Source organism: Lagenorhynchus albirostris, chromosome 15, assembly GCF_949774975.1.
Source record: "Lagenorhynchus albirostris chromosome 15, mLagAlb1.1, whole genome shotgun sequence".
Taxonomy (NCBI): Eukaryota; Metazoa; Chordata; class Mammalia; order Artiodactyla; family Delphinidae; genus Lagenorhynchus; species Lagenorhynchus albirostris.
In genome coordinates, this window is record NC_083109.1 from 12,450,345 (window position 1) to 12,465,774 (window position 15,430).

At 42.2% G+C, this 15,430-nt stretch overlaps 1 protein-coding gene across 1 annotated transcript in view; it reads right to left on the reverse strand.

Moving 5' to 3' along the window:
- The window catches only part of CSE1L (chromosome segregation 1 like), a 41,435-nt gene extending 26,251 nt beyond the window's left edge, over positions 1 to 15,184 (reverse strand). The window contains exons 1-6 of the mRNA XM_060122828.1: positions 15,075 to 15,184; positions 7,325 to 7,420; positions 3,894 to 4,036; positions 977 to 1,078; positions 756 to 901; positions 337 to 427 (exon numbers count right to left, since the gene is read on the reverse strand). Of these exons, the coding sequence (XP_059978811.1) occupies positions 337 to 427; positions 756 to 901; positions 977 to 1,078; positions 3,894 to 4,036; positions 7,325 to 7,409 (567 nt within the window). The 5' untranslated portion in view covers positions 7,410 to 7,420; positions 15,075 to 15,184. The remainder of the gene's footprint in view (positions 1 to 336; positions 428 to 755; positions 902 to 976; positions 1,079 to 3,893; positions 4,037 to 7,324; positions 7,421 to 15,074) is intronic.
- Between the last annotated feature and the right edge of the window lie 246 nt (positions 15,185 to 15,430).

Here is a 15,430-nt window from a genome sequence, read left to right on the forward strand (position 1 = left end):
GATCCATTCCTTTAGAGACACATACTCAAATACTTGAGTGAAATAATAAGACGCCTGGGATTTGCTTTTAACTATTCGTATGAAATCAAAGGGAGAGAACAAATTAAAAAGAAATAAAATTCTAGTAACCATTAAACTTGTGTAGTCAATACATGGGATTTCATTCTACCAGCTTCTCTATTTTGGTGTAGATTTGAAATTTTTCAAAAGAAATGCTGCTCTAAACCATTACCTATCAAATACACTTTCAAAGCAATCTCTTAAACAAAATTTATACAAATATTCAAGCACTTTAAAATATTAATTTAAAAATACCACCAAGATGTTATCACATACCTTAAACAGATTAGTCAAAGGCAAAGCAAAGGCATCCAGAACAAGTTTAATTTCAGTCCATAACTCATTTGACTTAAATTCATGGCGATATCTAGAAAATTAAGGTAAAAGAGGCAAATTTACAAATTTTGGTTAACTGACTTTAGGTCTTCAAGGCTAGATTAGAGAAAAATCTATGGCTAGATAGCTTTCTGAAATAAAAAGGGAATTCAAGCACAGTTTATCAAGACCAGGTATTTCACAAGTAATAGGGCAATATGAAATAAACATCCTACACTTAAGAAGAAACAAACACAATAATGAGAGGCTTATGCTCTTATTCTAGAATTATCATAAAAAAATGACATAATCACAAAAATACACACAAGCAAAAATATCTGAAACAAGTATTTTAAAAATATGAATTTATATATCAATACCTTTTAAATAAAGAATGTGCTGTACGAAGGACTCCATTAATAACATGGAAATCTCCACTCTGAAAGCGATTCACCATTTCTGTCAACAAGTCAGGCCATTTCTGAGGGAAATCTTCTCTGCCAATAATGCTAATGGCATCACTTAACTGTGGGGAGGAAAGAGACTAATTAGATTGAAAGCTCTACAAACAAGCCCACCTAACAAGCAGGGCCTCACATACCTGCTTCTGAATTTGCTCTGGGCTGCTAAGCATCAAGTGCACTATGTTAGCTTTAATGGCTGCTCGGTCGGCTTCGCAAATTTTATTTGGTTCATCTTCAACCTAAAAGCAAAACATTAATAAGCAAGTGACATAAATCCATATCTATTACTGTACGGGTTTGTAGATAAAACAGAACCATTTCTCATTTCCTGGTTTCCTAAGAAAAATAGAGGAAAGTAGGGCCTTCATTCTACATAAATGGGTCACAGATTCCTTTAATAATCTGATGGAAGCATTTTTCTGCAGAAAAATGTACCTTCCTTCCCAAATGCAAATATTTTATATACAAATTAAGGAGCTTCTCTGACTCCCTGATGCCAATTAAGAATCTCAGTTCTGGGCTTCCCTGGTGGCACAGTGGTTGAGAGTCTGCCTGCCGATGCAGGGGACACGGGTTCATGCCCCGGTCCGGGAAGATCCCACATGCCGTGGAGCGGCTGGGCCCATGAGCCATGGCCTGTGCTCCGCAACGGGAGAGGCCACAAGAGTGAGAGGCCCGCGTACCGCAAAAAAAGAAAAAAAAAGAAAAGAATCTCAGTTCTGTAAGTAAACTAATCAGAACATGTGGTTAAAAATCTTTATACAGGGCTTCCCTGGTGGCGCAGTGGTTGGGGGTCCGCCTGCCGAGGCAGGGGACTCGGGTTCGTGCCCCGGTCCGGGAGGATCCCACATGCCGCGGAGCGGCTGGGCCCGTGAGCCATGGCCGCTGAGCCTGCGCGTCCAGAGCCTGTGCTCCGCAACGGGAGAGGCCACAGCAGTGAGAGGCCTGCGTACCGCGGGGCGGGGGGGGGGGGGGGGGGAATCTTTATACATATATGCTACTCAGCCGATATTCATCTTCAAAAGCTTCAATTTGACTGTTACCTTAAGTCAAAGAAAGGTCTTTTCAATGAAAACTTCTTGACCATTACCAGTTTGAATGCATCCAGGACTACATCGCCCAAACAGATTCTGGATCTCACTAGTTTTACAAATCAAGACAGGGGATAGGGCTTGCATGTCTACAAGTAGATGAATGGATTTTTAAACATTCTAAAATTCACTAAGTCATTTCTTCACCACATGTGAGAACGCTTGACTTAAGCTTAAAAACAATATTTACTGTTTTTGAATTCTTCTATGGAATGAGGAAAAAAGATTCTAAATAAATATTTAACCAGATTTAAAGCTGATTTCTTAGAAAAACTGACTATTTCTGTCAACTTTAATACTTTCTAAGTATCATTACTGCTATTACTAAAAACATTTCTCACTCTTTTCTTTATCCTAACCCAGAGTTACCTCAACCCCGGCATTACTGACATTTTGGGTCAGATAAATCTTTGTTACGGGGATCTTTCTTGTGCACTGTAGGATGGTTCCCAGCACCCTCACCTTCTACCCACTAGATGCCAGACACCCTCCCCACCCCACCCCACCCCCAGCGTGGACAACCGGAATGTCTCTAAATATCCCCAGGTTGGCAAAACTACCCCCAATTTAGAACCACTGTCATAAGCTAAGGTAGGGAAGAAGCTAAGGTAGGGAAGATACCCATTTCTCAATGTATAGCTATACTGATCATTAAACTTGCAGCATAATAAGATTTACCTTATGATTAGAAAATATTTCCCATATCCCACAAGACACAGGACAAATCCCTTACCAAAAACTTCAAATCTAAATTATTTTGCATTCTACACATATATATGTGTAGAATGCATATATATATATACATAAAATGTGTTTTTTTCCAGCTTTATATAATTCTTCCTTGTTTACAATAGAAATTGCTTCAATTACTCATTTAGACTGTATCTTCCCATGTAATGTCTCTTCAGTAGATAGTAAGCTAAAGTTAAATTTCAACCAAACTGGATGTTAAAACAAAGTCTCACAGTCTCTAGCAACCTGGGTTATGAAGCTGACATAACTGATACGAATTTAAATAAAAAACGTCCTGTTTAACTTTTTTTTTTTTTGCAGTACGCAGGCCTCTCACTGTTGTGGCCTCTCCCGTTGCAGAGCACAGGCTCCAGACGCGCAGGCTCAGCGGCCACGGCTCACGGGCCCAGCCGCTCCGCGGCATGTGGGATCTTCCCAGACCTGGGGCACGAACCCGTGTCCCCTGCCTCGGCAGGCGGACTCTCAACCACTGCGCCACCAGGGAAGCCCCTGTTTAACTTTTGTCAATTCTTTTGCATTCTCTACACGGACAATCATGTCCTCTGAGAACAAAGACAGTTTTATGTCTTTCCAAATGGTATATTTCCTTTTCTTACTGCATTATCAAGGACATCCCTGGTGGTCCAGTGGTTAAGACTCCGTGCTTCCAATGCAGAGGACACAGGTTCGATTCCTGGACTGGGAACTAAGGTCCACATGCCATGGCAAAAGAATATATATAAAATAAAAAAGACTTCCAACACAATGTTGAAAAGGAGTGGTAAGAGGGGACACCCTTGCTTTGTAACTGATCTTGGTGGGAAAGCTTCAAGTTTCTCACCATTAGGTATGATGTTAGTTATAGGTTTTTCACAGTCTTTACATTGCCGAGAAAACTCCTCTCTATTACAAATTTACTGAGTTTTTACCATGAATGGGAGTTGGACTTTGACAAATGCTTTTTCTGCACCTAATGATATAATAATGTGATTTATCTTCTCTTAGTCGATAGGTTTTTGAATGTTGAACCAGCCTTGCATATCTGAGATAAATCCCACTTGGTCATGGTATTTTTATACTTTTGATACATTTTTGGATTTGACTTTTTAATATTTTGTTGAGGAGGGTCCTGCTTTTATCTTTAATCTGTGCCTGAATCGTTCAGGAACACTGCATATATCAATCTTATAAACATGCAGGGTCTTAAACTATGTACTCACAAAATACTTACAATTCTCCAGTTTCTTTTAATATAGTTCTTGAATGTTACTGAGGCACACACTTTGATAACATTATCCTGAGCCTTCTCCAGTAATGTTAAGAGCAACAGTGGGTAATTCTGATTGCCTTCTACAGATTCAAGAAACTTCTCAGCTGTAAAACAATTTCCATGTTAGAAGATTTGTTATTACAAACTAATCTTAAGACTTCATGAATATGTGAACTATGCATATCTCTCACTGAAGCATCATGGAAAGATTAGGATATTTTTTCCCTTAGGGAACCTATCACTTTTAGTGCCTCACTTCTCTTATCTATTAAATGAACTATATATGATGTTACATTAAATTTATATAATACCTCGGTTTTCAGATCACTTTACCATCTGTTAACTCACCCAATTCTCACAAACCTATAAGGTGGCCTGATCAGATGATCACCCCATGTGAAGGACAATCTGCTTCTCAGAGAGATTAAGTGACCTTAGGGCAAAATTCATACACCCCGTCTTGTTCCAGAAGGATTACTATTAGTACTATTAGTAATGGCAGTAATATTTCTTTTATACTACTGTGATTAAGATTAAATGAGTTAATTTATGCTAATACATATTATTATTAACCATATGCATCTGGTGCTTTACTCACATATGTTGTCACTATTACCCAGAGAGGCAGGTAGTATTATCCTCATTTTAAAGACAAGGCCACTCACATATATACAATGGAATATTACTCAGCCATAAAAACAAACGAAATTGAGTTATCTGTAGTGAGGTAGATGAACCTAGAGTCTGTCATACAGAGTGAAGTAAGTCAGAAAGAGAAAAACAAATACTGTATGATAACACATATATATGGAATCTAAAAAAAAAAAAAACAGTTCTAATGAACCTAGGGGCAGGACAGGAATAAAGACACAGACGTAGAGAATGGACTTGAGGACACGGGGAGGGGGAAGGGTAAGCTGGGATGAAGTGAGAGAGTAGCACTGACATATATACACTACCAAATGTAAATAGTGTAAATAGATAGCTAGTGGGAAGCAGCTGCTTAGCACCGGGAGATCAGCTCAGTGCTTGCAACCACCTAGAGGGATGGGATAGGGAGGGTGGGAGGGAGGGAGGGAGACGCAAGAGGGAGGGGATATGGGGATATATGTGTGCATATAGCTGATTCGCTTTGTTATACAGCAGAAACTAACACAACAATGTAAAGCAATTATACTCCAATAAAGATGTTAAAAAGAAAATAAAGACGAGGCCACTGAGGTTAAGTAAGATCACACAGCTAGAAGATTTCATCACTGTAAACGTTTTAGTCCAGTCCTTATTCTACCATACTAGCCCTCAGTTTTCTTCTTGAATTAAACATTTCTAATATCAGCAATAAATTTATACAAAGATTTTACCCATACGTTTTAAACTCATACTACACTTAGGGATAATAAATCTCCTAGGTTTACAGGTCACACCATGAAGGTTTATAGCACTTCTAATTTTTCCTGTCTTAAGCTTCTTCATAAGGCAACATCCATTCCAAGGTTCCGATATTTACTGAAAAGGTCTGCTGTTAGCATGTATTATCTTCTATGATTTAATATGATTTAACACCTTTCTTCTTTCCAAATTGAGTCCCAAGAGTTTAACTTCCACCCTCAAAGCCGCCCTGCTTTGTGTCTACCATGTGGTTCCTTGGAGGATGAAGAATGCTGAACTGGAAAATATTTTTCAGGACGGGACACACCCTGGTTCTGTATGGTCTGTGAGGTTTACAGAAGGCTTTGGCTGCGTCAATGTTTGGCTGGTCAGTATTTCACATCCAGCAACCCCTGGGAAATGCTCTGTTCTTAACTCTTCTCAGAAACAACAATTTATTCCCACATTTTGTCCCTGATTCATAAGACAACAGCACCTCAACCTTACAAAGACACAATTATTAAAAATTTTTATTAGACAGTGTTGGCAGAGGCTTTCTGGGAACGTCTAAGACTAGAGCCATTAATTTCCTTTTATCCAAGAACAAATTACTTCTCTAAGCACTAACAGGAAAATCACAATTTTCCCTCACAGAAATCACAAAGGCCTCTCTAGACTAGGATGGATGCATTAACATGTGTACGATTCTACGTATTATATATAACATATAAATATAACATGTATGTGCATGCATTCATCTGGGTCTTCATGGGGTGCTTCCAAAATCCTCTTTATGAGAATGCACATCAGCATTTCCGGTTAACACGGCTTACAAGAAGGATCATCAACTTACTACCCACAAGACACACGTGGCCCCCGGAAATTTATTTGGTTTGCACGGTGTTTCAAAAATTTTTGAAGTTAATTGCTATCATTTAAAAATGAGAGGGACAGGCTTCCCTGGTGGCTCAGTGGTTGAGAATCCGCCTGCCAAGGCAGGGGACATGGGTTCGAGCCCTGGTCCGGGAAGATCCCACATGCCAGAGGAACTAAGCCCGTGTGCCACAACTACTGAGCCTGCGCTCTAGAGCCCACGACCCACAACTACTGAGCCCACGTGTCACAGCTACTGAAGCCCGCGCGCCTAGAGCCCGTGCTCCGTAACAAGAGAAGCCACCGCAATGAGAAGCCTGTGCACTGCAACGAAGACTAGCCCCCGCTCGCCGCAACAAGAGAAAGCCCGCGCACAGCAACAAAGACCCAACTCAGCCAAAAATAAATAAATAAATAAAAATTAAAAAAAAAAAAAAGATGAGAACACTTCATATAAATATACTTATTTTTCAAGCAAAGCTGGAAATCTGATCTTGAAAGACTGGTGTGAATCCCCCAGAGTTAGCTGGTTCCAAATAATATTTGCCCCTTAACCAAGGCACTTAACCCCCTTGGCCTGCCTCCTTCATTTACCTTTACGTGTGACTCCTGCGGGCATCTGAGTTTATAATTCTAAGCTTATACTAAGTTTCTAATGAAAACTGGTCAAATTTGGAAGGGGGGAGAGAGTAGGAGGAACCCTAGATCTTAAAATATATTAATTAAATCAAACCCAACATGGTGATTTAAGAGACAGTGTCTGATTACCTAGTTTCATTCACTTAATCACTTTTTAGGCAATTAACTCTTACCTCTCTGCCCTAATTATTTTCTCTCTAAAACAGGCAGGTGTATAGCGATTTTCAGAAAGGTCAAGGGACAAAGCATCCTAAACTTACTAGTCCTTTTTACCCCAGAAGGGATAAAAGCTATTTTACTCAAAAAATAAACCAAAAACAAAAAAAACCCCATGCCACCATATGTTATAGCAGCTATAAGCAGCCAACTAAAGACTTTATGGCTAGAGAATGAAAAATAAACTATGCCTAAGAATTCAAAATTTTATTTACAAACAGGCATATTGCACAAACGTTTCCCTCACCTGTCCTTTAAGAATAAATCAATCACAAAACTGTATTTATTTTCTTTACCTGGACGTCTGATGGCAGGATCAGGATCAAGAGTTTTCTTCAAATATTCTGTTAGCGTTTGCAAATTTGCATCGCTGAGCTCCATTGCCACAGAACCTAAAACAAAAAATGAGGTTTGGGTAATTGGTCACATGGGGACGCAGTGATTTACATAAAAGAATCATTTTATATTACGGGTGTCCCTCTCTCTGAAAGTCATCTACTTGTTACATTTTATGTGTGGGCTATAAGCCTTGCTTACTCTTAGCTGAGACAAGGTTCCAGAAGATAAGGTGGGCTTTTTTGAAACAGTAGTGGGATAATTTTGAGACAAAGAAGGAAAAACATACCATAAGCTAAGGGTTAAAAACACAAATCACTAGGTTTATTTTTTTAAAGCCCCACAATAAAAAATTAAAATTCTAAGCATCCTTAATTCTAAGGATCCCACAGAGTTCCGAGATAAAAAACTAGAATACATTCCTTTGTGTACAACATGCAACCATAGGTACTGACAGCAAACTACATACTGAGAATTTGTACCTGGGAAGATAATTTTGGGGTTCATAAGATGACAGCTGTGATTATAATTAAAAAGCCATTTTCCACACCAAAAGCAAAGTCAACAAAAGCAAAAATAAACAAGTGAGACTACATCAAACTAAAAAGTGTCTGCATGGCAAAAGAAAACATCAACAAAATGAAAAGACAACATACCAAATGGGAGAAAATATTTTCAAATCATATCTGATAAAAAGGTTAATTTCCAAAACATATATAAAAAATACTCATACAACTTGGAAAAAAAATCCAATTGAAAAATGGCAGAAGAGCTGAACAGACATTTTTCCAAAGAAAACATACAGTTGGCCAAAAGGTACATGAAAAGGAGCTCAACATCATTAAACATGAGGGAATGCAAATCAAAACTACAATGAGATTAACACCTCACACCTGTTAGAATGGTGATCATCAAAAAGACGAGGAGGACTTCCCTGGTGGCGCAGTGGTTAAGAATCTACCTGCCAATGCAGGGGACATAGGTTCGAGCCCTGGTCCAGGAAGATCCCACATGCCATGGAGCAACTAAGCCCATGGCACCACAACTAGACAGAAGCCTGTGAGCCACAACAAAAGATCCTGAGTGCCGCAACTAAGACCCGACATAGCCAAAAAAAATAAAAATAAAATAAAAATAAAAGCCTAGTTGGAAGACAAGATAAAACTGAAATACCAACTACAGACCTATAATCCCTTTCCTGCAGTTCTGAGATCCAAACATCTACAAACTGAGGTTTTTTTTAACAAGTTTGTGGCAAACTCACTTGGCAACAAAACCTGGCCTGAACTGTCCGAGGCTGTAAATATGAATATCTCACTTAGTATGTAAATTTTTTACTAAATAATGTATTTGATTGCGGGGCGATACCCCATGCCCTACTGGGGATGCTGTATAATCTACAGCAAGTGCATTTCAAAAGAAAAAAAATCTGAATTCTGAAACACTTTTGAGTGTAAGTGTCAAATGAATCACACAGACAGCGACTTAACTGCTAGGTTAAGAGAGTCACTGGAGTATTTGTGGTCCAAGACTTCCCAGAGGATACATAGATTTGGATAGGCCAAGTGGAACGAGGACCCATCTCATACAGGCAATAGTATGAGCAAAGTACAGAGATGGGAAGAATCCATAGCTCCTTTGGGGAACAGTGAACTTGGAGGCTGAGATCAGATCATATAGGTTCCCCAATACTTAGCTGAAGAATTTCATGATTTAATGTACAAGAGGAAGGCACTAAAGGTTTATTGAAATGGGTAAAAACTTAATGAAAGTGGAATATATGTACTTTGGGCTGGTAATGGTTTACAGACTGGAGTCAAGGAAGAGAACAGAAGATTAGGACACTTTTGTAAAATGGGGGAAGGGTCACAAACATGAACCAGGCACAGTGCTAGAAGATACGCTTCACATCATTTCACACAATAACCATTTTACAATCAAGGAAGGCAACTCTGAGAGATTAACTAACTTTCCCCAAGCATACAATTAATAAAGATTAGATTCAAATCAGTCTGACCCTATAGATCTACCCTATTCCTACTACCCAAGGCTGCCTCTCAAGTGGAAATAACGACAGAGGGCTGAACTAGAGCGGAAGCACCAGCGACAGCGATAGAAAGGATGACGTGAAAAGACAGCCAGATTAGAAGAAGGGAGAGGAAGAAGTCAAAGATGACTGAGATTTTGAACAAGACTGATCCAAACAAAAAAAGCCATAACACTTCGTCTTGTCACTAAAAAAAAAAAAAAAAAAAAAAGCTAGGAAGATTTTATAAAGGGCTATAGCTAATGCTGTGCTTGTGCGGAGTACTCCTCCACAGCCAGAAACCACAACCTGCTAAGGAGACTGATCTGTTTGAAACTTTGTATTCTCCTCAGTACAGTCGTTTTTATCATAAGGGAAGCCAATATGCTGACTGATTTAGTAGATTCCCCCACCTATATATTCACCTCCTTTGACCCAGGGCAAACCACTCTATGGGCACGAATACCAAGCCCTGCTTAACCACACACATAATTTATCAAGAGGCTACTCTTTCTGGTTTTTATACCAAAAGTTTGGAAAATGCTACGCATCATATTCCCCCTCTTTTGGAGATTCACTTCAAAGCCTTCAGGAACTCAAAGAGTAAGTTATCCATTTAACGTTCTTTAATCGAGTTCCTCCCATCACTTGCCCACCGAATCACTTTATTATGGAACACATGTTGGAAAGCAGTGATTTAATCAATTCATTTCCCATTCTTTTTTGTGTTGCAATGCTGAATCTGTTATGAAATCATGAAAGTTTGCTGTGCCAAACAAAACCATTTACATCAGTATATATGAGCTAAAAAAAAACTTTGCCACATGCAAATTATTCTACCTTTTGGGATTTATGCAAGGCAACACGTTAAACTGTGTGTGTGTTGAGGGGATTATAGATGTTAACTGGATCTATTTTGTTCAGTTTTTAAAGACACTCCTCAATAAATCTGCATTTTACTTTCTTCATGACAGAGTCCCATGCAATCTGGCACCTGTCAACCTTGCCTCCTACCTTCTTCTTGCCCCTATGTTCCAGCCCCCAAAGCCTTCTTTATGTTCCTCAAACCAGACAAAGACAGTTCTCTCTGCCTGTGATAACGCCCTTCCTTCTAATTTGATATCAGGTATCATTCAGCTGTCAGCACACTGTCAAATCCTCAAAAGAGCCTTCCGTGACTATCATCTACCTCATCCCTATTGTACTGTTAATAGCATTTATCCTCATCTGAGAGATCTTTGACTTGTTATCTCATTTGTAAGCTCCTTAGGGCAGGGACTTTGTAGGTCTTCCTCTCCGTATACCCAGGACCTTCAACACTGCCTGGCACACAGCAGACATTCATTAAGCATTTGTTGCATGAACTAATGGCTAAGACAATATGTCAGCGAACCAGCTAAAACATGGATCCAGTTTGGATTGGAGACTATTCTCTGCGGATCAGTTACTAGCAGGCCCGACATAATGTAGTAACTCAGTTACACCTGTCAGATAAACAGTGACCAACTTACTGCCATAATTAGTTTCTGTTCATTCAAAAATGCTTGAAGAAAGATGTGAATTTGAAATCTGTCCTGTATTACTGTTCATATCTGCCAGTGTTAGCACTTTTGTTTCGGAGGCTTGCGCTTACTGTCCCGTCTGCCTGGATATCTCTGCCCCCGGAGAGCTTTGTGGCTCACTGCCCACTTCATTCAAGTCTCTTTGCAAATGTCATCTCTTTTTAGAGGCGCTGTCCTGGACCATCATATCTAAAAGAGCACCCACCTCAGCCACTCTCCATTCTCTTACTCTGTTTTTCCAAGTCAATTTTATCAGGCATATGAATTGCTTTCTTGTTTACTATGCTTTTCCCTCCATTAGACTGTAAGCTCCATGTGAGCAGGGACTTTGTGTTTTGTTCACTGCTATCTCCCTAGACCCTTAAAACAGTGATGGGTACCTACTACATATTTGTTGTACGATTTTCAAAGGCTACATACCCTTTACTGATTTTTTTTTCCCCATCGAAAAGCACTATTGGGGCTTCCCTGGTGGCGCAGTGGTTGAGAATCTGCCTGCCAATGCAGGGACATGGGTTCGAGCCCTGGTCTGGGAAGATCCCACATGCCGCAGAGCAACTGGGCCCTTGAGCCACAATTACTGAGCGTGCGCGTCTGGAGCCTGTGCTCCGCAACGAGAGGCCGTGATAGTGAGAGGCCCGCACACCGTGATGAAGAGTGGCCCCCGCTTGCCGCAACTGGAGACAGCCCTTGCACAGAAACGAAGACCCAACACAGCCATAAATAATAAATAAATAAATTTTTAAAAAAAGCACTATCATTCCTCACATTTATTTTGGTCAACTGACTGTGACAAACAGGAAGAACTGGAGACAACTGATTCTAAGAGCACATGACAGAGTGACCCCAGAAAACAACAAAGCTGAAGTGCTAGGGTGGGACTATGTTTAAATTAAAAAAAAAAAAAAAGTGTGTAGGGGGAAAAACTGTGAGGCGTTGGGGGGGAGGATATAAATATGCATGCTACAACCCTGAAAGTTAAAATACTATGTAAGTCCTATATTTTTAATGTTAGTTAAGGGACTAAATGTCAACAAATCCTTTTTCTATCTCCTCAGTGCCAATGCCTATACACCCAATTTATAAGCTTAGCCTTGATTTGGGAAAGTATGACCAATCAGGTAATTTTAGAGAATACTCCACAGGTTTTCACAATATATCAGCAAGATCAAGGTCTAATTAAATTATCTTATTTGCCACAGGTGAAGGGGCTTTGACACTTGGAAATGTTAGCAATATATAAATGTAAAAAGTGTTACTGACTTTAAAGACTCAAACTAGAAGTGAAAAAAATTCACTCTTTTGCTTTTGAATAAGGCGTGATACTTTACTTCTCCACTGAGCTATTTTTGGAAATCCCTACCAATACACAAAAAATAAAAAATATGTACCACAATAAATCAATTATGACAGACTTATCTAAATCCCAAGTTCTTCTTATTGAAAGAATGGCTGGGCCTAAGTCTAGCCTCTTCTCACTGGCCCTCAATTACAGATGAAGATTTTTGGAATAAAAGCTTTGCTTTCCAAGGCCATCTCACAGACATCTGTGACATAAGTTGATCCAAGATGTGTGCCTTTTCCTTAGATATTTCCTCCACATTAGAGAACCATTCCTGAAGCCCTACATTTGGGGAAAGGGAAAGAGATCCAATAAATGAAAACTATCTGGTGCACACACACATCAAGAACATACCCCAACACCTCAATCCACCCTCTGCTTTAAAAAAAAAAAAAAAAAATTTCTTTATTTTCGGCCACGTTGGTCTTTGTTGTTGCACGCGGGCTTTCTCTAGTTGCAGAGAGCAGAGGCTACTCTTCGTTGCGGTGCGCGGGCTTCTCACTGCAGTGGCTTCTCCCGTTGCGGAGCACAGGCTCTAGGCGCGCGGGCTTCAGTAGCTGTGGCACGTGGGCTCAGTAGTTGTGGCTCTCGCGGCTCTAGAGCACAGGCTCAGTAGTTTTGGCTCACGGGCTTAGTGGGCATGTGGGATCTTCCCGGACCAGGGCTCAAACCCACGTCCCCTGCATTGGCAGGCAGATTCTTAACCACTGTGCCACCAGGGAAGCCCCACCCTCTGCTTTCTAATCACAAGAACATACCAATGAGATGCAAATCCAAACTTTTTACATTGTCTGCAAAGCCCTATGTGATCTGGCCCCTGGATACCTCTCCCTTCATATACTACTCTGTGCAAGTTGGATTTTCTTCAAATATTCCAGGCTTGTTCCTGTCCCGAGCCCTTTGTACTTTCTATTCTCTCTGCCTGGAATGTTCTGTTTCCTCATCTTTCCTGGTCTCAGCTCAAATGCCACCTCCTCAGAGAAGTCGCCTTCATCTGTCACTATCTGAAATTGTCTAGGTCATTTATGTGTATTCTTGTTTCTTTCCCCCACTAGAATATAAGCTTCCCAAGGGAAGGGACTTTGTCCATTTTTGTTTCTTCACTGTATTCACAGAGATTAAGTGGATGCTCGATCAAGTTATTAAATGAATAAAGGAACAAATTAATACCAAAGGTAGAACACTGCCCCCAAACCCATCTAATACTATACAGGAAATGGTTTCCCTCTATCCCAGTCTCCAACCAGCAAAAATCAAAGTAAACAGAAGGGGAGAGAGAACTCTCTTGCATTGATGTAAAGAAATGAAAGATAAAGGGTCTTAAGAGGGAAGAGGCTGGGTAGATCAAGTCCCAAGAATTATGCAAAAATATGGAGACACACAAAAAAGGGCCCAAAATTTGACTATGGGGGCCCAAGTGGAGGAGAAAAAGAGCACTGTTAGGATCTAAGAGTAAAAATCCCCTTTCTGTGCATTATTATTCCAAGGAATAATACTTGCACATCTAACACATGGCAAGCAACAGCCATCTGCGTACAGCAGTAATGAGACAGGCGACGTCCTTGCTTTTTTACATCCTAGCAGTTGAGGAAGACAATAAACAAACTACACGTGATTCTAGAATATGATAAAAGCTGTGAAGTAACTAAACCTCGGGTGATGTGATGGAGAGTTGAAGGAAAGAGATCTTTTGAGAGGTTGGCCAAAAAAGGCGTAAGGCGAGTGAAACTCGAAAGACAGGAACCAGCAAAGACCTGATGCTGGTAATTTCCAAGCAGAGGAATGGCGCGTCCAAACGCTTTATGGAGGACATGAGCTCGGAACATTTAAAAAGAAAGGTCAGCAGTATGGCTACAGTGGCTAAGGAGAAGAGACAGATGGGAGAGGCGGACAATGGTCACCACCGACGGGACTCTGTAAACCACGGCAGTAACTCTGTGGATCCTCAGCCACTTAACGAAGTAGATGTTTTCAACCCCACTGTGCAGATAAGGAAGTGGAGGCCGGAGAGATGAAGAGACCAGCCCTAAGCTACACCCCTAGGGAGAGGCTAAATCTGGAATGGACTCAGGCCTTCTCATTCCAACGCTGAATTCCACGCTCCGAACGGTATACCACGCCATAGCGTCTCCCCCAAGAGGCGGACCCCGTGTTACCGCGCAGGTGCGTGGACTCCCCAGTGCACGGACTACAAGCTAATCTTCACGAGCAACTCACCAAAGTGAGACCACGAAGCCCGTGTTACAGTCGCGGAGGCTGAAGCACTGGGAGGTGCCGCTCCACCGCCTCCTTAATGAGAAAGTGAGGCCAGGGGAAGAAGCGGTCGGGGCGGCTGCCCGCAAGCGCGCTCAGCCGCCGGACAGGCCTGGCTGCCGCACTCCGCTCGCGTTGCGGGTGGCCCGGAGCGCCGAGAACGGACGCGCGGGCGCCACCAATGAGAGGCGGCCTTCCCGAGCGGCGCGGCCAATCAGCGCGGTGCTGGAGGGGAAGGGGCGGGCGCTTGGGCCGCTCTGGTTAGGCCGCGCCTGGGCAGCCCTCGCCCCTCGCAGGCTCGGGGGCCGCCGGGCCTGGGCCTCAGACCTGGGGTGCCGAGAGGAGACGAGACCCGTAGGCGAAGACCCTCCCCGAGGGCGCTGCCCGGGACACGGGCCCATAATCCGCTCTCGCCCAGAGGTGCGGTCCTTGCTTCCCAGCGTTCGGAAGTGCCGGGAGCGCCTCATCCCTCCCGCAGCCGGGTCCCAAGAGGCCACTGTGCCAGGCCGTGCACGCCCGCGCCTTACCTTGTGGGGGTACGGGTACGGAGAAGGGAATCTCAGCCGCAAACCGTAGCCGGCACTACCCACCCCCGCTGCCGCTCCACCGCACATTCAAACCCCGGCAAAATGGCGCGGCGGCGAGGCTGTGGTCGGGGCGCATGCGTGAGCGGGGCCGAGGCAAGGGGCGGGGCCGAGGGCGCTCGGCTCCACCTCGGCTGGAATCGCCAATCGCGGCCCCGCTCTGTGTGTGCTGACGTCACAAGCGACAATGCCCTTTGGCTTTTTTTTTTTTTTTTTTTTTTTTTTTTGCGGTACGCAGGCTTCTCACTGCTGTGGCCTCCCCCGCTGCGGAGCACAGGCTCCGGACACGCAGGCTCAGC